The following is a 21532-nucleotide window of genomic DNA, read 5'->3' as shown; positions in this document are numbered from 1 at the left end:
ACTTTTTTTTTCCTGTGAAAAATAAACCATTTGAAGTTATATAATCCAATTTTAACTTGTTCTGTCTTCCAAAAATAATGTTTTTGTGAGAACTATGTACCAATATGCTTTTCATAATCTGAAATTTCTTTACTCATTTCAAATATAACCATCTATATATGTTACATTAGACATGGCTATCGTTAAACTATAAAATTACCTCTTTTAAATACAGTTTTTAAAAATTGTATCTTTTAGTTCGTTAAATCGACCGTTGTAAACTATTAACTCTTTAAAAAATCCAATGTAAGTAGAAGTGGTTATCGTTAAATTATAAAATAAATTATTAACTCTTTTAGTTCGTTTACATCAATTAATGTTACATTAGAGGTGGTTATCGTTAAACTATAAAATACATTTTAAAATATATTTTTTGAAAATGGTATCTGTTAATTTGGTAAATCGACCGTTATAAACTACTAACTCTTTAAGAAATCGAATACAATTTTTTCTTGATACTATTTATATATATAATAGATATTAACTGATATATGTTAATAAAATAAAAAATAATAATAAAGCAAGTACAGTAATCACATATATATTATATTTTCAGTTTTAGGGAGTGATGTTATTTTTCACTTATTTTATTTTATGTATATATATATTGAATAATTGCAAATACAAAAAAACATAAACGTACTGTATAGAAATTTAAATTTACATCGCTTAAGCATTGTAATTACAGACTCCAGCTATGTCTAGTCAAATGTAGTAAGCAAATTGTAGCAAAGCTGTCATTGTATATATTTCCGTTTTTTTTTGTTTTTTTGGACATTTGTATATATTTCACTATTTCAGTTTCTTACTTTCTATGTTTCCTTTTGTTTCTTATTATTATTATTTTCTTTCTTTTGTCGATATACTTATTAGGGGGAAAAAAATACATACAACGACAATTTAAAATAATGGTGCACGAACTTTTATAAAGAGCAGTTTTAATTATTCCTAAAATATTTTTTTCAGTCATATAATTAGAAAGATATGAACATGAATACCATGAACGCTACGTTTCTCTTTAGTGGCCCTATGAAAACTATTGGACAAATATTTCCAAAGTACATTATTTGGCTAAACCATTCTTTGTTGGGCAAACCTTAGGTAGTTTTAGCCCACGTTGTGACTTAGGTGTTAGTTCGAGAAGCAAAAGTTAGTGGTCTTTTCTACTGTAGATGTAGAATCAATCCTCATGTAAACCCTCGCAGTGATAACAAATAGAGAAAGCTATGAATATAATTCCAAGCTCATCCCATCATAATCGCGGCGTCTCAGCCCCTAAAAAGCATATTGTACATTAACATGCATATATGTGGATCAAAAATGGAAAAGCATATGTTGATCGAGTTAAAAAACTTATTAAGCCATCGGGTTGGGAGTTGTGTGATAACTCTCGATGAGATTCCACAAACAGATAAGTGTAGTGATCGAAAAGAGCCATGAGCCTAAATTGTCTAACATGTCAAGCCCTTCCACGAACCGATTCCAACAAATAGATTGATCTCTCCGGTCCTTGACCACCAACGGTTGAGATCAATCATGTTCTGGGTAAAACATGTTGTGTTCTAGATCCTATTGGTCAGGGAGTTTGAACCCTAGGATCCACGAGAAGATTGGACGGTCAGGATCTTCTTTAGCGCAGAAGATGAAGAAGGTGAAAAAGATTCTTCACCTTAGGCTAAGTGGTCCTGTTGGTTCCAACCCTAGCAATGGACCAACCCGGCCCGAACAACCAAAGCTTGTGAGGAGCACTGGAGTGCGAAGGAATTGGAGTTTTTGAGAATTTGAGAGATCAAGGATTAATAGAAGAAAAAAGAAAGATTACCATATGATCATCATGATTGATCATGATTCTGAGATTTTATATGAATGAATGGTTAAGATGAGAGATCATCATCGATTGGAAGAGAGAAATAACGAAGCTGATTACATATATAGTTTTAAATCCAGATTCATGGTTTATATAAATCGTGATAGAATATGTATAATAGTATTCATTTGTTTATTACGTTGTCACGTTTGTTTGCCTTTTGAATATTTTGTTTATACATATGTTTCTTTTGTCTTTGAATGAACGTATTTTTTAATCTACACAAGAGATCGTCCTTATTGGTGATAATCCTTTTTAATAGTGAATTTGCAAATGCAATAAGTTTGTGATATCGTTCATAAAATTACAAAACTAACAAAGCAACAAAAGTTAATCATAAGAGAAAACAACAAAGCTTATCTCCTAATTCTCTGTATGATGTATGACTCGACTCGGATTAGTCAAGAATATCATCATTTCAATTGGGCCTATTTTTCACATTGCTTATTAGTTTCCAAAAATAAAAATGCTTTCTAACCGCCCCGTGCCAGATACTCTTGTGGTATACCCTCATTGCTCCATCGTTACTTCTAAGCTAGTTGGATACAATCTCTGGTTCTTCGGATATTAATTCGACTAGATTTTATACTTTGGAATTTTTTTCCTTCATAAGTCATAACATATTAGGGATTGGAGTGGAGACTGTGTTTCTTGTTAATTTTCTTTTAGACCATTTAGATCGTATTTATTATGTAGTCTAATCTTTCTTATGGAATATAACACGATTATTTGGAAATTTCTTTAACACGATTATTCATTTTATATAATTGTATATGTGATATTGTTATTTTCTTTAGATCGACATATTGACGATGTTTTAAAAACTAGAACGGATCAATATTCGACTTTTATATATCTTGTGTTTCTCACCATTTTTAGTTTTTGTTTCTTAGTATGTAGAAGTCTCATAATTTTGAAACCCAAATTAATTGATATGATATAACATATATTAATGTCTCTATATATTATATAATATACGTTTGTGCATGTCTTGATATTATGGAGCAATATAGATATACAAATGAATATTGAATTTAGTAGTTATGGCATCTCAAACTCTACTTTATCTTAAAGTAAAGTCTTCTCCTATCTCTCTCTATATTTTTCTCTAATATAGAGTAAAAGTTAAGATTATTATTTAAACCTAACAATCTCATGTGGTGTTCTTAGTTGATAGCACGGCTGCCTTGAACCTGGTGTAATGCGGGTGGTGAAAATTGATATTTCATCCAAATTATAAAGCCGTGATGGAGAGAGTACATATTTTGTTGTTTGGCTTTGCATTAAATGTATTTTAAAGACGTGTTGGATCTCTCTCATTCCTTGAGATTCCATACCTTGAAAAATGTCAAGAAACTGATCTACAAGAGATGATATAGAAAGCTAAACAACCAACGGGTGGCTTTATGGTAAAACAGGTTCGAAACCTTCCTATGTGACACTAGCTTCTTAAATGTTGCTCTGATACGAAATTATATACTCACGATTTCTTTTTTCATGCAAAACAAAAACAGGCTCTGGGGAAGCATGGTATAATCTGCATTGAGGATTTGATCCACAATATTCTTATGGTAGAATTCATTTCAAGGAGGCCAACAATTTCCTTGGCCCATTCTATTTAAAGTACATTATTTATTTACTATTATTTAGTATAAAATAAAATGATACATTGAAAAGTTATTTTACTCTATTAATTTTAAACTAAAAGTAAAGTAATATATTGGAGATAATCTTAGTTTGGTCTAAAAAAATAAAGTTATCCAGATTCTCAGATTACCAAAATTCCAGACTAAAGTATATAAAAACTATATTATGGATATATTATTTAGTCCTAGGCTCATGGTGCATGAACGGATATATTATGAATAATTTTATGTTTACTACAATATTAAAACGATTAGAACTTGTACCCGCGCATGTGCAGACTTTTTACTTAAAATATTTTCTATCAATATAAATTATAGAGTTCAAATTTTTGAGTATCAATTTATATAAAACACTAAACTAATTACTTTACTAAGTGATATAAAGAAACATGTCAATTAGGGTTAAAGTCTGCGGGCTAATCCGGTCCAGTCATGAAAAACCCCAAACTCAGACTTAAATATATGTGTCCAAAAAAAATGGGCATTTTGAGCTTAGCCCATTTGGACTATAGGTATTTTTGGGCTTAGCTCGATCGAACTCGGACCGGCCCGAAAAGCCCTTAAACAAACACATTTATATTTTTTTTGTTAACATTTTTGTTTGATTGCAATATTTGATTAACGATTTATTGGAAATAAAGTTTAAAACTATAATCGTAGTTTTTCTATTTACTTAATAATCTTACTTAATACTTTTAAAATTTTTATCTGTGATATTTTATATGAATTATATATTATTTTATTTGTTTAAAGTATAAAATTTTATTTAGTTTTATTTTTTTTCTTTTAAAATTAAGTTGGCTTTACTGAAGATAGATGAGTTATTTAAATTTTGATTGATTTGTTTTATAGTACACCTTTAGACATTTCTTTTCAAGACTTATAAGTTTGAATTTTCGATTCGTAAAATAAGTCCAGAAAAGCCCGAAAAGCCCTTTTGCCCTGTTAGGACTTGGCTCAGACTTTAAAATACAGGCTCAGAAATATTTCAAGACGGGCCAGCCCGGACTCAAACATATGTGGATTTTACGAGTTTCAGGCCGAACTGGGCCAGACCAGCCCGATTAACACCCCTAGAGATAAAACATATATTGTTGACGATAATATTTCCTTGACAAATAAATAGTTTGATATATATATTATGTGGTAACTAAGATCATCTCAAAAATTCATAGGAAAAATAAACGGCATTGATGACTACCTCATGATCTTTTATCTTTAAGAAAAATTCTTCTTATTCATATTATATGAAAATATTCTTTAAAGGTTTTGATGTTGATTATCGATTGTTGACCTAATTGTATATATCATTTATGATTAGATGTTGATACTAACATAACACTATTCTATATAAAATCTGAATATATCATATCTCATGAATATTACTTAGTATAAAGGTATATATATATATATATATAATATCATATCGTTATAAGATCTTTAACGAGCTTGTTTTACCCATCAAAGCAAATACAACATACAATAAAAGAATTCTCGACCAATTCATGAATATGTCTATCTTATCTCACTTTTCATGATTATATGACCAAATGGGTTAAGCACGAATTGAAATCTAATAATCTATTTAATAATGTATGTCATTTATTTTTCTGCAAACTCATTTGTTTCACACAATGAATGAGATGTCAAAGATTTTAATTTAGTCATGTACATTACTATTTGTTTAAGTTTTAGTAATTTATTTTTAAACACTTATAACTACAATTTTGTGTCATTATCTATGATGCATTCATTGTCTTTCAACATTTAATTTCTTTTAACCTTTTATTGGCTGAAATATAACACATATTAGATTGTCAATTGATTTTCAAGATATATTTTAACTATTTTTTATTTAATTACTATCTTTGAGTACTCAAATTTGGATTAAAAGCATTTGATTCAATTTATAAAAATATCAATTTTATTTTTCTTTTTTAATCATGTTATAAGCTAATATTTCACTTTCAATTTTATTTTTTCTGTTTAAAATTTTATAAAACAACTACATAATTATTTTTTATAAATTAACAAGTGCTTCCAAACATTCAAAGGTTTAAAATGAAACTATATGTCCTATCAAAAGCTTGTCTGAGATATCTAGGACTAGGAGATCCCCCGGGTATACCGTGATCCAACAAGACCATAAAAGTAAATTATGACAAGAGATCAAAGCAATATAAAATATATATATTTTACCGTCAAGACATAAAAGGTTTTTTTTTTTTCCCTAGCAATCCAGTATCTGATATGATATCACACGCATAATTGCATTGGACATAAGTATATATTCCCGTTCAATTTCTTGCAACTTCAATTCCTAAAAATTTAAGAGTTTCCAAGACCGTAAATAAGACTCTATCATTGATCATATTCCATCATACTTTATGTGGAGACATCTCGCAAACCAAATCAAAAGAAAGTTCGGTTGGGAAGAGTAACCCTAGACAATGAAGTGAAATCCATTCCTTTCTAGACATAGACGATAGTTGCAAGGAATTCTCCAGGACATTGAGTATGGGGAACTTTGTAGTCAATTCCATCCCTGAATTGTTCGGTTTTGTATCAGTAGTTATCAAGAGATTTTTTAGGGTTTGGCAAGATGGGGACAAACAATCAGAAGTGTTCTTCATTATGTATGTACACGATATAGAAAATATAATCTATAATATATGTGGTGTATATAGTATTATAAGTTACATAAATACATATATCAAAGGTAAAACGGTAGAAATTCTACAAATGTCTCTTTAACAAAGGATCTCAAGCAAGCTAAGACCCAGATTCTCTCTCTAACTTATGAAGAATAAAATTAAAGCAAAACCCAGAATCATTAGAACAATATAATCATAAGATATATAGGCACTGATAATCAAAGGATTCATGAATTACATTAACCAAAATCACAAAACAGATGATTTGAAATTAAGAATGGAAAATTACATGAGGTGAACAAAAGCCGCAACAGCTATAAGATACCTCTAAACTGAAAATCTCAAAGAGACATAAACGATAATCACGGGGCCCCAAATCTTCTTCTAGCTGATGCTAATCAAGATCTCTTTCTTTTGAGGACCCTCTTTATCATCCCTATATTGTCAAGTCTTCAGCCACCACAGCAGCTTTGTTCTTTCCCTTCGAGATGGGACTTTTCGAGTGACTAGTGCCTGTACCATTTTCTTGTAAAGAAAACAAATCATGAGAAAGATTAGTAGCAATAAAAAGATGAATCAAGCCAGTTTCTAGCAACAAAATGGTATTTAGACACACGAGGACGGCAACTTACTGGAGTCATGATCTTTTTTGTGGTTCTTCTGCTGCTTCTCCGAATCTTGGTCCTCCTTGGGGGTGGTAGTTCGGTGACCGCCAAGGGTATGAGGATGAGGGGTTAGGAACACTCTGTTGCACAAATTACAGAGGTAGAGCTTACTGTTATACTTGGGCGGATTTTTCACGGCCAAAACAACACTTCTGAGTTTTTTATCATGTTTGTGTGGTGAGGAGGTTGAAGAAGGCATAGATGATAATTGGTTCTTCATATTGTAAAAAAACTTTGCTGAGAATTAGAAGCGATGTCCTCTTATCTCTTTTGTGGTTTGGGAGAGAAGGAGACCTATTTGTTGAGAGGATTAATGGGAAATAACACTATTTATTAGTGTGTTTCACACATTAAAAGGTATAAAATCTCCAAGGCCAAATAATATTTAATTGAAACCATAAACCAACTTTGAATTCATAGTTTTCTTTTAAAGGATATATGGGTGTGTATCTGACTAATTTACAGTTCACTTTTTTTTTTTTTTTTATCAACTACAGTTCACTTTTTTTTTTTGCTGTGGAAAATAATCCAATTTTTACTTGTTGTGTCTTCCAAAAATAATATTTTTGTGAGAACTATGTATCAGTATGCTTTTCATAGTCTGAAATTTCTTTACTCATTTCAAATATAACCATCTATGAATGTTACATTAGACGTAGTTATCGTTAAACTATAAAATAAATTTTAAAACTACCTCTTTAAAATATACTTTTTGAAAATGGTATCTTTTAGTTTGTTAAATTGACCGTTGTAAACTACTAACTCTTTAAAAAATCGAATATAATTTTAAATCGAATATACTATTTATATGTTACTAAAATAAATAAAAAAATAATAACAAAGCAAGTATAGTAATCACAATATATTTTCAATTTTAGGGAGTGATGTTATTTTTCACTTATTTTCTGTATATGTAAATTGAATAATTGCAAATACAAAGAAACATAAACATACTGTATAGAAATTTAAATTTACATTGCTTAAACATTAAAATTTTAGTTTATATTGTAATTACGTCAAATGTGAGAGCAGAATGTCTTGCTCGTTCGTTGAGATCTTTAGTTTAAAAAATATATTTTATAAATTTTTATTTTACGGTTTAGGCAACCAACCTTAGTGTTATCATCTAATTTAATGTTTGATTGAAAAAAAAATATTGTAACTACACACTCCAGCTATGTCTAGTCAAATGTAGTAAGCAAATTGTAGTAAAGTTGTCATTGTATATGTTTCCCTTTTTTTTTTTGTTTTTTGGACATTTGTATATATTTCACTATTTCAGTTTCTTACTTTCTATGTTTCCTTTTGTTTCTTATTATTATTTTTGTCTTTCTTTTGTCGATATACTTATTAGGGGAAAAAAAAATACATACAACGACAATTTAAAATAATGGTGCACGAACTTTTAAAAAGAGCAGCTTTAATTATTCCTAGAACGTTTTTTTCAGTCATATAATTAGAAAGATATTAACATGAATACCATGAACGCCACTTTAGTGGCCCTATGAAAAAACTATTGGACAAATATTTCCAACATACATTATTTGGCTAACCATTCTTTGTTGGCCAAACCTTAGGTAGTTTTAGCCCACGTTGTGACTTAGGTGTTAGTTCGAGAAGCAAAAGTTAGTGGTCTTTTCTACTGTAGATGTAGAATCTATCCTCATGTAAACCCCTCGCAGTGATAACAAATAGAGAAAGCGATAACTGTAGTCTATAGTTCCAATCTCATCCCATCATAATCGCGACGTCTCAGCCCCTAAAAAGCATATTGTATATTGGCATGCACATATGTGGATCAAAATGGAAAAGCATATGTTGATCGAGTTAAAAACTTATTAAGGCATCGGGTTAGGAGTTGTGTGGTAACTCTCGATGAGATATTGAGATTCCACAAACAGATAAGTGTAGTGCGAATTCAAACTTCACAAACAATAAATGATTCCAATTATTAGAAGACCAAACCGATTATGAAATCACTTGGTTTAGAGCTGGCGAGAGACCACTTCATATTGGAATATATACAATTTCTTTTAGGTTTATTATTCACACACATATACAACGCATAATAGTACCTATAACACCCTCATTAAATTTAGAGTTTGTCGAATTTTGGGATTAATTAGTTCGCAATGACAAACAAATATGAATTTAGAAAATAACGAACCCAAGATCTTTTTTTTTTTTTTTGACAACAACATACAAGATTGACTCAAACGAGCCAATGCGAAGGGAAATTGTTTACATAGGTAACTAAGTGCGGTTCCTTGCGAACTCGTCTCGCCAAATTATCCGCTTTACCATTCTGAGAGCGAGGAATGTATTTCAATGAGAATGAAGCAAACTCCTCTTTGTCCGCCTGTATATCCAGATAAGGCGTAAAAGCAGGCCACGCAGCAGGTGATGACACCATCTTCACCAGATTTGAGCAGTCAGTAAGGAAAATGACAGATTGGTTATCCGCTCCAATCATACAACGCATTGCCCAAATGAGGGCTTCGAGCTCTGCATGAAGAGGCGATAAACTGCGCCGATGATTCGCTGCACCCATAGTAGGGCCTTCCCCGGAAGGTGAAATGCAAAACCATCCTCGACCAGCATACCGATCCGTTTCTTTCCAAGAACCATCTATATAACACACATGACAGAATGTGGCCGTAGGAACCTCATTCCTTCCTCCCCTAGGAACTGACGGAGAGTCAGAACCCAAGTCATGTAATCTATCCTCCCCTTGAGCCGATAGCCAGGCTTTTGCTTCGTCCTCCGCTATACGCAAAAGCGCTAGAGGATTGGAGTCCAAATTACCAAAGAGTTTATCATTACGGGCCTTCCAAATATACCATAGAATCCAGGGAAACACCTCTTGGTTAGTAACCGTAGGGCACCTTGAAAAAAGGAAATCCATGTTTGTAAAGACTGACTCCGCCGGGAAAGTTCCCATGGCTGTCGGAAACTGGGATAAGGCCCAAACCTGCACCGCTGGTGGACACTCGAAAAGAGTATGATTAATCGTCTCATCGTGATCCCCACAAACACCACACACAGAATCACAACTCAGTCCCCGTTTCCGTAAACTCGCTGTGACCGCTACACAACCTGATAGGACCTGCCACATAAAGTGACGAATCTTCGGCGGGCAACGAACCTGCCAAACATGCTTCTGCAAAGGTGTGATATCCGGACCAGGAACCGGCATTGCTGCCTCTGAAGGCATGGATTGAAGTACATGATACCCGGATTTCACTGAATATTTACCAGACTTGGTAAAATGCCAACCCAACAAATCCGGTTTATCCGGTTGTCGCAACGGTAAGGCAGAAATGATAGCTGCATCTTCCGGTACGAATGTAGCCGTCAGCTGAGCTAAATCCCAGGAATTAGAAGTCATGTCAATAAGATTTTGAACGTGAAGCAAAGGGTCAACAGGCGACCCTATGCCTAGTGCTGGTCTCGAGAGTTGAGCAGGGATCCAGGGGTCCTTCCATACTGAGATGGAGGCGCTAGAACCTACCCGTTTAATGAGTCATTTATTAACCAGAGAGCGAGCAGAGATTATACTCCGCCATCCATAAGATGGAGAGTAAGATTTGATCGGATCCAGAGGATCAGAATGTCTGTAATACCGGCCTTTAAAAACACGTGCAAATAAAGAATCCGGGACCGTTATCAAACGCCAGAGCTGTTTAGCCAACAGGGCTGTATTATAATCATCCAAACACCGAAAATCCAAACCTCCGGCATCCTTCCCACGACAGAGCTTATCCCATGCCATCCAATGCAACCCACTAGATGTGCCAGAGGAACTCCACCAGAAATTAGAAATTGCACTCGTCAACTTCTTCGTGACCGTCTTTGGGATCCGGAAACACGACATTACAAAAGTTGGGACAGCTGTAGCAACAGACTTTATCATAACCTCCTTACCACCCTTTGATAAAAGTCTGGCCGGCCACCCACCCACCCGTGTCTGTAACCTATCTTGAACAAAGGAGAAAATCTTCGTCTTTGCCCCACCCAAACTCTCCGGGATACCTAAATAGGAACCCAAGATCATAATAGTATAATAAATATTATCAAGAAATATTGTTTTGGTTGGTAGACTAATCACATCAAATAAAAGTCTTAGTAAATAAAATATGTTTGTGTCCTATAAACATCACATAAATAAACAATGAAATTGGAATCAATATACAACAACAACTCCAAAGTGGAAACAAACATAACAGGTGAGATGGCCATGTGATATATTTTTCCACCCACAACCCTCTCTATGTTATATATATGATGACCAATCAAAACAAAACCACTAAACCATCATATAAACCGATCTTAAATTTTAATTAACCACTTAACCATCAGATGAACCGGTCTATAAATCTTGGTACAATAGTTATTTTCTTCTCTTTATACTTAAACCTTGGATTGACTAGGCAACCGAGTTATTTTAAAATTAAACCGAAACGAAACTAAACCGAACCAAATTCAATTTTGAAATTGAAAAGCAAAACCGATACCATAATCTGAACGGTCCAAAAAGTATTGACCCACCATCTCTCTCTCTTGGTCGCTCGTTACGAAAGGCCAAAGAAAAAGGAAATTTTTTTTGTTTTTCCATCGAGAGGAAGAAGAAGAAGAGAGAGAGAGAGAGATATTGAAGAGCGCTGAAGACGGAAAAGACTGTTTTGACCTTGTCGTCTCCGTAGATCATTTTTTTTTCTTCAGCTCTTCTTCTTCCTCCCTCCTCTTCGTTTGCCGATTCTTCGATTTTTTTTTTTTTTTTTATAATCTATTCCGATATGAACGAGAAAGCCAACGTCTCTAAGGAGCTTAATGCCCGCCATAGAAAGGTTTCTCGAATCTCTCTCTTTTTTTTTTTTTAATTTGCCTCCGAGATTTGTGGATTTGTGGTCATATATTTGAATTTGGTTGTTAATGATCGGTGAGATCGATCCTGGATTTTTGATACGGTCTCAATTCGATTGGATCTGTGTGTGTTTTTTAGCAGCTACTGTTCTTCAATTTTAGGAGATGTTTTTGTATCCTCTCGATCTCTTTGAGCTTTAGGATTATGATTTATATCAGCAATGAAACTCAGAGTATCTATTTCGATTTGTTGTCTATAACGGATCACGATCGGGTTTTTGAATTATATGGTTGTTCTAGTTTCATGGAGCTAGTTTTTGATCTTATAGAAATTCGTTTTCGATTGCTTGGAAAGAATCGGATAAAGGGATCGAAGGAGCTCTTAGTGTCCCTTAGGGATTTTCATTTTTAGTTTGGTAGTCGTTGAGTTATCTGCTGTGTTGAAACTATTGGTTTTAGTTGGGATAGCTGATGCATACATGTGGAGGAATGATGTATGTCAAGTCTTTGACAACTTCGGTGTTCATTGACGAAACTTGTGGCTGCAATGAGAACTTTTGATTCATTTTGGTTTGTGAAACATATTAATTTTGATATAGTCTATAATTTCTGTGTATATATTCTTCTTTATGTTTTGCCTTGTCTGAATATTTTCGTTTATCTAGACTATTGCTTGAGTATTCACTTGATTTTTGGTGCTACTTATTTGCAGATTCTTGAAGGGCTTCTTAAACATCCAGAGAATAGAGAATGTGCTGACTGCAAAACAAAGTATGGTTTTTGTAGCTGATGTGAATTATATCAGCATTGTTGTGCTTGTTCATTTATATATTTGGCTAATACTGTTCCATTTGCTTTGCAGAGGTCCAAGATGGGCTAGTGTTAACTTAGGTATCTTTATCTGCATGCAATGTTCTGGGATTCACAGGAGTCTCGGGGTACACATATCGAAGGTAGTTTCTCAGTTTCCTTTCTACATTTGTTTTCTTGATACTGTGTTATTATATGAAAGCTCAGATACTAGTATGATGAATAACTCATTCCATTTGGCTCAAATTTTCAATTTGGTTTTCTACTGGGGTTTTATATTTACATTTTCATCTTGAATTTTCCATCACAAGAGCTGAAATTTTTTGACATGAATGCATTAAATCTCCTCACCTTCTTGTGCTATCACTGTCGTCTATCCAGTTTACACACGAACATAAGCAGTTCTGTGCAAAATTACATGATTAGGTTTCACCCTCTGACTTTTGTATGAGAAGGGTCCTTCTTGTCAATTAGATGTTAACCTTAGCATTAGCAGCACAAGCTACCTCTCTTCTCTACCAAAACATCTGAGTGTGCTGATGGGTACAGGTTCGATCTGCCACTCTAGACACATGGCTCCCCGAGCAGGTTGCATTTATACAGTGTAAGTGTCTTTCAAACTTGATGCTCTATGGCTAATTCATGGGTTGGTTACGCCATGTAAAGTGTATAATCTTTTACTTGCATGCAGCAATGGGAAATGAGAAAGCAAATAGTTACTGGGAAGCAGAGCTGCCCCCAAACTATGATAGAGTTGGAATTGAGAATTTCATACGGGCAAAGTATGTATCTCTCTTTTCATTGTACAAACGTTTCAGTTAGTTCTACCTTATTGAATTGTCTATCTTGCTATTCATATGGACGCCGAAATCATTCTTGTGACATATGACCTTTCTAGGTATGAAGAGAAGAGATGGGTTTCTAGAGGGGAAAAGGCTAGATCACCCCCTAGAGTCGAGCAGGAACGGCGGAAATCTGTGGAGAGAAGTGGGCCTGGATATGAGCATGGGCACAGTAGTAGTCCTGTAAATTTGTTTGAGGAGAGGAAAACTATTCCAGTATCTAGAACAAGAAATAATGTTGCTGCAACGAGGATAAATCTTCCCGTACCTCCCCAAGGACCCGGTCAGGTACCAAACATACATCGCTGTTGATATGTATAGACAGCCATACCTTTAATTACAATTCGTATTCCTTGATCTTATTTAATAATCTTAGGATATCAGCTTTGAGATCATTATATTTGTCAATGCATATGAAGCAATGCATATGAAGCTGTTAGATCATTATTTAACTCGCTTTGTTTTTAGGGCCTTACAATCTTTTATTGCCACTTTTTAACAGTATACAAAGCCTGATTTTTCTGATAAATGATGCTAAAAAATAACAGGTTATGCCACAGCAGAAAATAGAGTCTGCAGCCGCTCCAGTGGAGACAAAGAAACAAGCAGTAAATGTTGCACCAGCATCAGATCCTCCAAAGGTGGATTTTGCTACTGATCTCTTCAACATGCTATCAATGGATGATTCGACTACAAATACCTCAGAGGCAACTCCTGCCGATGATAATTCATGGGCTGGCTTTCAGTGTATGTATCTCTCTAGCATGTGCATAATTAACATTGTTCGTTCTTCTCTAGAAAATGCTTTGGAGTAATAAATATATTAATTTCTGAACCTTATAATTGTAGCCGCTGGAAGTGGTCAAACAGCAGAGAAAGTTGTCACAACGAAGCCGGATGAGAGCAGTTCTCCTCCAGCTCCAGCTACTGGGATTGAGGATTTGTTTAAAGACACACCTAATTTGACAGCCCAACCACAGAAAGATGTGAAAGGCGATATCATGAGCCTATTTGAGAAGGTAGATACTTAGTCAATTATATACTCTCCTCACATTTACTTAATTACGTCTTTGTTGGGTCTACCTACCTTCCTACTGATAATCAGCTTCCAAGTTTCTATTTTTTTGTATGGTTATGTAACTTACAAGTTACTAAGATATCGACTGATTCTTTCAACACAGATTCTTTGATTTGTCTCTTTTCTCACTTACTAAGATTCCTTCAACGATGGACATTTGGAATTCCAGACCAAAGTCAAGTGATATAACTCTGTGTGTTCCATTTGTTGCAGACAAATATAGTGTCGCCTTTTGCCATGCATCAGCAACAGGTTGCTATGCTTGCTCAGCAGCAAGCCCTGTACATGGCTGCAGCAAAAGCAGCAGGAGGCACTCCAAACGGCGTGAATCAACAAGCTGTTGCTAATGCTCTTAACTTAGCTTCTGCAAATTGGTCAAACACTGGTGGATACCAGATCCCCGGAATGACTAACCCAGCAGGTGGTCAAGCTGATCTCCAGAAACTTATGCAAGTAAGATCTCCCATTTGCCTTTTTTTAGCAAGTTCTATATTACCATTGACCAAGTTCTTGCAAAATACTCACCATTTCTTGCTTCTCTGTTATCTCGCCTTAACTTTAGAACATGAACATGAACATGAACGCAAACATGAACATGAGACCTGCGCAACCGCAAGAAAACACTCTACAATACCCGTCTTCCAGGTGTGTACACAATACTGAATCTCTCTGTCTGTTTCGTTTGAAAACATCAAATTGTGAAACAGTATCCTTTCATTCCATTTGTGTGTCACATCTGATTATACTATACTAAATCAAATCTTATATTAACATGCCCCGACTGGGGAAAGAGTGCTTTCTTGTTTTCATGAATCCACTGTGTCAAGTTCAATTTGTGACACCTTGTGATAGATTATCAAAACTGCTTAACCCAACTCTCACATGATCTTTTGGTTGTTTATTACTGATGCAGCTTCTACACAATGGGACAAGCTAATCCGGTGAACGGTTCGACCCCAAACTCAACCGGTAAACCTCAGTCATCATCCGCGGCACAACCAACAAACACCACACCATCTTCTCAATCAGGCAAAGACTTTGATTTCTCTTCCTTGATGGATGGAATGTTCACAAAACATTGATCAAGAGAGAGAGACTATTCTGAATTTGCCTTTTCATGCATCTTTGTTCTAAATTTGAAGAACCAAAAGAATATATATATACAATCATCCCTGGACAGTTTCTCTGTTAAACATTTTTTTTTTTTTGTTGTTTCTTTCTTTGGAACTGTATGTTGTAGCAGCCGGGATTTGATTTATGATTTTTACTCGATTGCTGAAAGATTAATAGATGTAATTCTTGAAAAGAAAGAAAAAAATGAGATTTATCCATGTGATGTTGAATGTCATTATGGGTGTGACCGCCACAAATCCTGGATTGTTCTACACCACATACTGCTTTTTTGTGTTTTATCTATTTTTGTTTTTGGTAACAGTTTCAAAATTTCGTCAATATTTCTTATAAAATTTTATAAACAAATAATAGTTTATATATACGTATTATCTAGACGGAGTTTATATATTTGATGTTTCTAAATGTGTTAATGCCCAAAATCTATCCACTTATTTGTAGATGTATTACATAACATTTTTCGATTGTTTTAGTCATATCCTTTGTGTTTAAGAAATAAATCAGTTTCGAAAATAAACATAGCTTTATTTTGGGACTGTTTGTAAACGCAAGAAGTGTTTATTTTTTCCGTTTTCACCATATTTCGTGTGTGTTCACTGTTCACTTTTTTTTTCTATAACTAATTAGTATTTTTAATGTTTGAACCGAAAAAAAAACCCACACATGCATATAAACGTTACATTCACAATATAAATTAGTTAAGCCAAACCATATATATAATATAGTCATTGCTTTGGAACATGAAGTTTGTAAGTTGTGACATACCAATTTTTTGGAATTAAGCAAAACAAAGAAACGGTTCGAAAAGCCTTTAAGACAAGAAAACAAATTAATCAACCTTTATTGGTAAGATCAATAAAGGCGACGTGTTGATATTGAACTTGTTTCTTGTTATGGTATGGACGGCTGATTTAGCCTTTATAAAGGTTTGAGTTTGGCTCATTGTCGGGCTCTTTAGTCAAATGGCTTAAAAGCTCATCCTCCACCACAATTTTTGTGTAGTACCTCCCACTCGCCGCTAACCTTTGTTTACCTTTTTCGGTTACAAGCTAAGATGTTTTATTAGAAAGAATTCGTGAACCAATTCAATTCTAGATAAGCGTTACAATGAGTTTTTTATTATGCAAGCAATCCGTATACCGTAAGTACTTTTATGATATTCTAAAATCTTGATAAATGTTTAATGTAAATTGTAAACTATAAAATCTTCAAGACGCAATAGATCGTCAAAAAAAAAAAAACAAATCTTCAAGACGCAATATGCAACGGTGATAAATCCTCGCTTGATAGCAAAGTTAAATCTTCAAATGAAGTTGTACATTTCATTTGTTATTACTATTTTCTTTGTATTTTTGTTTTCTTTTACACGTCGATGGTCTTGATCTAAATATCTAATCTATATATAAAGTTACATTTTCCTCTCTTCTGGTGCAGCCACCTCATCCACTTTTCTTAAATATTTTGATGGATTTTCGGATTTCCTTAGCCCAAAGTTTTCAGGCCCAAACCATTTTTCCAATCCTATCGACTAAACCTATTAATGCCTCTCCTCCGCACTGTCAAAGACGACGCTCCATCTTCATCGGTTTCTCCCCTCCTTCTTTGATCTTCTTTGATTATCCAGGCATGGGGAATGAGTAAATAATCTATGTGTGTCGTCGGAACCGAATGTTGTTGTTGAAATCAGCGGATTGAATCAGTATTCCAATTCGCGAGTTTCATCAAAGGATCGACATTAATTTGCGAAAACCAATATCAGCGATGAGCCGTGAGGGCTTCTCGGTTCTTCAAATCTCAGGTAACTTCTTTTAATTCACCTTTCTTTTTAATTCCTCTGTAGTGTTTTTCCATTTGCGTTTTGTTGGACGACATTGATTTTATGTGATTCTCTAGATCAGTTCTTAGCTGCCGCCATTGATGCTATTGAAAAAGCTGGACAGGTCTCTCTCTCTTAATCGATCTCCTTGGGTTTTGGTCGATCTTCTGCGTAATCATGATTTAATTTGTCTTATTTTGTTTCATTCTGCAGGTCATTCGTAAAGGGTTTTACAAGACCAAACATGTTGAACACAAAGGCCAGGTTTTTTTTCTAATTTTTTCTCTCTGCTCTTATAACTTTTTTGCAAGTTTGCATCTTTCTTTCATCTCATACAAATCATACATAGTTGGAATGACTACTTCTAATCATTGAGTGTCAATTTTGTTTTAAATTAATCTTCATTGGTTCATGAAATTGTTGTTTTTAGGCGGATTTGGTGACGGAGACCGATAAGGATTTGAAGATTCGTCTTTAATCATCTCAAGCAGCTTTTCCCAACCACAAGGTGATTTATTATTCCTTTTTTTGTTGAATTCCCCTTTTGTTAGCTCCGCCTTATCATGAGAGTTTGGCTATGGAATTAGCTTATTGGAGAAAAAACTGCTGCTGCATTCGGTGTGACAAAAAAAACTTGGATTGTTTATCCTCTTGATGGAACTTCTAATTTCGTTTGCGGGTGCGACACCTCAGTTCTTGGTCTGAAACATCGTTTCAACTTTGAATTGTAAGTTAGTACATATTCTCCATCTTTTCTAATCACTTTATTAGTGAGCATATGTCTCCATCGTTTCAACTCTATTTTTCTTTTATTAGAAACTAGAAGATACATTGAAAAATTTTCAAAACCCAATGAAAAAAGCAAAGTGATGAGTCAATGATCCCTTCAAAAGATCAGAGCTCTATTCAAGTTGTTTCTTCAGGAGGGAGAGTTGTTGTTACCGGGATGGTATCCCTTGCTGGTTCTAGAATTCAGGTTTCCTATGTTTCTCATGTAAAAAGAAGCCGTCCAAGGGAAAACAATCAAACATAATGACACTTGGGGTATGTCTCTGTTGCTCATGCCCTTCAATATCTTAATTGACCCCATTCCTTTTCATATGAGCTATGAAAATCTTTCCATATATCTGGCCCGTTCTAGATGATCAATTTCTATTGTTACACACTGGAAAAAGAATAAAGAAGAATTTATCTTTTACTGTGCTAGCAGATGTCAATGTAATTAAGGATAATGTAGTTTACCTGAACATTTTATAGGAATTTCATTCCAAGTCATGGGAGGTGAAAGCTACTCCAAACAAGAGTAACCTGAATTCAAATCTCTCTCAGTGGAACAATGATGTGAACCGAGTTTCAGGTGTCAAATCTGCTTCAGGACCTTTCAAGAAAGAAGTAAGATCACTTAGTCATTCTATATGACTTAACCATTTCTATTATAGTGGATACAACTTTTTCGATACATAATCCATATTTTTGCAATTTTATCTTTTGAAAGTTTTCATTAAACTTTGAGGAAAATGGTCTCATTCTCATTCTCAATTTGCAATTTTATATGCCGAATTACTTGGATTTCTGGTATGACACAGTTGCTCACTGCTTTTTCTATTTTGGTTATCACAGCAGCAAGGACCATTTAAAACCGATTTTCAATGAGGTGGATCAAGACTACATGGAGTCAGAGAACTTAGACTCATCTGGAGATAGCTCAGACGAAAATAATCGCGTTGATCTTCCACACAGTGCAATGAGAAGGAAGCATCATCGAGCTTGGACTGTCACTGAAGTTAAAAAAACTTGTCGAAGGTGTGACGAAATATGGAGTAGGGAAATGGTCTGAGATAAAAGGTTTCATTTTCATCATTCGTGTACCGTACCCCTGTGGATCTCAAGGTTGGTTCAACATAAACTGCCTCTACTCAATATTATTAGTCCTCATGTTTATTTTGTTCGCTAACACTACACATGTCTCTCATGATAGGACAAATGGCGAAATTTACGAAGAGCATGCTTTTCTCAAACTCCGTCAAACAAGATGGTTAGCACTTACCGAGATGATTTTTTAAATATAAAACAGAGTCAAGTTAATGTATAATTATATTTGGTGTTAGACTCAATCAGTGAATAGTCGTGTTTTTGCAGGGAGGTCCAAAGAAGCAGGGGTCAATGGCCATTCCTACACAGATTATGTTGCAGGTAACAGAGCTTGCTCAGAAACAGTCACCGGTTCGCAAGGGTAGTAGAGTAGTAGTGAAGGGATCATTAAGAAATGGTTTCTTGTAGGGTTTTGTTTCGTATAAATTGACTGGCCTGGATGTGAGATTAACTACTCTTTTAGTTTTGATTTTGTAGACTTAAAGGTATTGTGATTTAAACCGGATTACTAACTGGTGTTATTGTAATTGATATGAGATGGTTCCTTACTATGTGTTTTCGTGCAAAATGTTGAAAGTTGAGAAAGCAAATTCCACTGTAGACCAGTAACGTTTAAAACACGGCGTTTAGTATCTAACAAAACCAGATAATCAAATTCCACCCCAAACCATACCGAATTAATTTGTATTATATATATAAGCCATGGATGCGAGAGGGCAAAAATTGCATAGGTTGGTATCGTAGATATGGGAGAACACATAAAACGACATGATGATTCACAAAAGAACGTGAACAAAAAGGTTGCAACTGAAAAGTCACATCTTTTGGTTTAGTCAATTTTTGACAATAAATAAAACTAATCTCAACCATTGGATTAGAAATATGATCTATCAGACCCTCAAAAATAGGTTTACTATTATACAGTAAAACCTCTAATAATTAATACTCTATAAATTAATGAATATTGTAACTTAAAAATTTTGATGTTCCCAAGTCTGATAAGATAACAAAATTTGATAAGATAATAAGATAACAAAATTTGATAAGATAATAAGATAATACTTTTTTAAAATTCTCATGTAAAATATGGTCTCAATAATATCGTAAATTAATAATCATGTAAATTTACAAATATATATGTTCGTATATGTACTTTTTAGAATTTTGAATTTTCTCATAGAGCTCATATCTATAAAAAAATTTGTTATGTTATATTTTTAAATTATAATGATAGATTATACTCTATAACATGTCATAAAAATAGCAAAGTTTTTTTTTAAAAAAATTTCAATTTCTACATATGCATCATTTTCATCTTGATATTTTTATAGATTATTTGTAATTTATTGTAGTAATGTTTTCTAAATATCATAAATTCAATTCTAAATTGATACATTGGAAAGTCTAATCTTATATTTTGCTAAAACTGTCTCAATTCATAATTTTTAAAAATTTAAACAATTAAAAAATATATCTAAAAATTAATAATTATTAATTTACACTATAAAATAAATAATATTAATATCACTATAAATTAGTACACTGTTGGTCCCAACATTATTAATTTATAGAGGTTTTACTGTATATTGATGTTTATTCAGTCAATTTTTCAACTCGGTGGCAAACGCGAAGATTATGATGATGATGATGGTCTTTTCAAAAAAGTTGTTGTGATTGTGGCAACCCGTCCCGTTGACCCCACTAGCCCACCGCTAGCTTGTCCCCATAGACCCGAAGCTGGCCCTGCAGGACATCGATCCTAACCCCTCACTAGGCAAATGAAACTATTCATCCAAATCCACAGTAGGTCAAGTCAATTGGTGGCAACTTGTCTTGTGGGAAGGTTGTTAAAGAGTGGAGACCAGGATTCAAGAAACGTCTGGTGCACCAATAAACTACTGTGGATTTGGATGAATAGTTCGATTTTTATGTAACAACCCGTCCCGTTGACCCCACTAGCCTCCCGCTAGCTTGCCCCTATAGGTCCGAAGCTGGTCATGCAGGGCATCGATCCTTACCTCTCACTGGGCAAATGGAACTATTCATCCAAATCCACAGTAGGTTATCGGTGCGCCAGGCGTTCCTCGAACCCTGGTCCCCACCCTTTAACAACCTTACCACAGGACAAGTTGCCACCAATTGATCTGTTAAACAAAAAAATAATCTACAAAACCAATCTAAAAACACTCTAATCAAACAAGTGCAAAGAGAATTATTTTCTAATCGAACATGAATAGTTTTTTAAAAAA

General features: G+C 34.1%; 1 protein-coding gene, 2 long non-coding RNA genes and 2 pseudogenes across 6 annotated transcripts; 4 read left to right on the top strand and 1 right to left on the bottom strand.

Annotated features, from left to right (window-relative positions):
- The first annotated feature begins 1475 nt into the window (after positions 1 to 1475).
- LOC104754109 (uncharacterized) lies at positions 1476 to 1868 on the top strand (annotated as a pseudogene).
- Positions 1869 to 6385: 4517 nt separating this feature from the next.
- Positions 6386 to 7206, bottom strand: LOC147949120 (uncharacterized). Its single transcript, XR_015582168.1, has 2 exons — positions 6839 to 7206; positions 6386 to 6731 (listed from the first exon to the last, which is right to left on the bottom strand). It is a non-coding gene; the product is annotated as an uncharacterized LOC147949120 (long non-coding RNA).
- A 4191-nt stretch (positions 7207 to 11397) lies between these two features.
- LOC104729548 (ADP-ribosylation factor GTPase-activating protein AGD5) lies at positions 11398 to 15795 on the top strand. Of its 2 annotated transcripts, XM_010448503.2 has the most exons (11): positions 11398 to 11718; positions 12447 to 12505; positions 12597 to 12687; positions 13094 to 13148; positions 13236 to 13326; positions 13443 to 13674; positions 13935 to 14133; positions 14236 to 14405; positions 14678 to 14917; positions 15027 to 15109; positions 15378 to 15795. In XM_010448503.2, exons 1-11 carry the CDS (start codon positions 11668 to 11670, stop codon positions 15544 to 15546), a joined length of 1440 nt encoding a protein of 479 aa, XP_010446805.1. In that variant the 5' UTR covers positions 11398 to 11667; the 3' UTR covers positions 15547 to 15795. The 2 variants fall into 2 exon arrangements, with proteins under 2 accessions (XP_010446805.1, XP_087344306.1); XM_087488180.1 differs by having other exon boundaries at positions 11477 to 11718; positions 12447 to 12687.
- Positions 15796 to 17153: 1358 nt separating this feature from the next.
- LOC147949119 (uncharacterized) lies at positions 17154 to 18137 on the top strand. Of its 2 annotated transcripts, none has more exons than XR_015582130.1 (4): positions 17154 to 17393; positions 17489 to 17535; positions 17625 to 17675; positions 17842 to 17925. It is a non-coding gene; the product is annotated as an uncharacterized LOC147949119 (long non-coding RNA). The 2 variants fall into 2 exon arrangements; XR_015582132.1 differs by lacking the exon at positions 17489 to 17535 and adding an exon at positions 17999 to 18137 and having other exon boundaries at positions 17160 to 17393; positions 17842 to 17919.
- Positions 18138 to 18223: 86 nt separating this feature from the next.
- On the top strand, positions 18224 to 19834 carry LOC104729535 (uncharacterized; annotated as a pseudogene). The gene is made up of 5 exons (XR_002035193.2): positions 18224 to 18455; positions 18669 to 18803; positions 19032 to 19301; positions 19390 to 19446; positions 19551 to 19834. The product of XR_002035193.2 is annotated as an uncharacterized LOC104729535 (transcript).
- The last annotated feature ends 1698 nt before the right edge of the window (positions 19835 to 21532 follow it).

This window comes from Camelina sativa, chromosome 2 (assembly GCF_030686135.1).
Source record: "Camelina sativa cultivar CO46 ecotype springtype chromosome 2, ASM3068613v1".
Lineage (NCBI taxonomy): Eukaryota > Viridiplantae > Streptophyta > Magnoliopsida > Brassicales > Brassicaceae > Camelina > Camelina sativa.
This window is presented reverse-complemented; position numbering and strand designations above follow the sequence as displayed.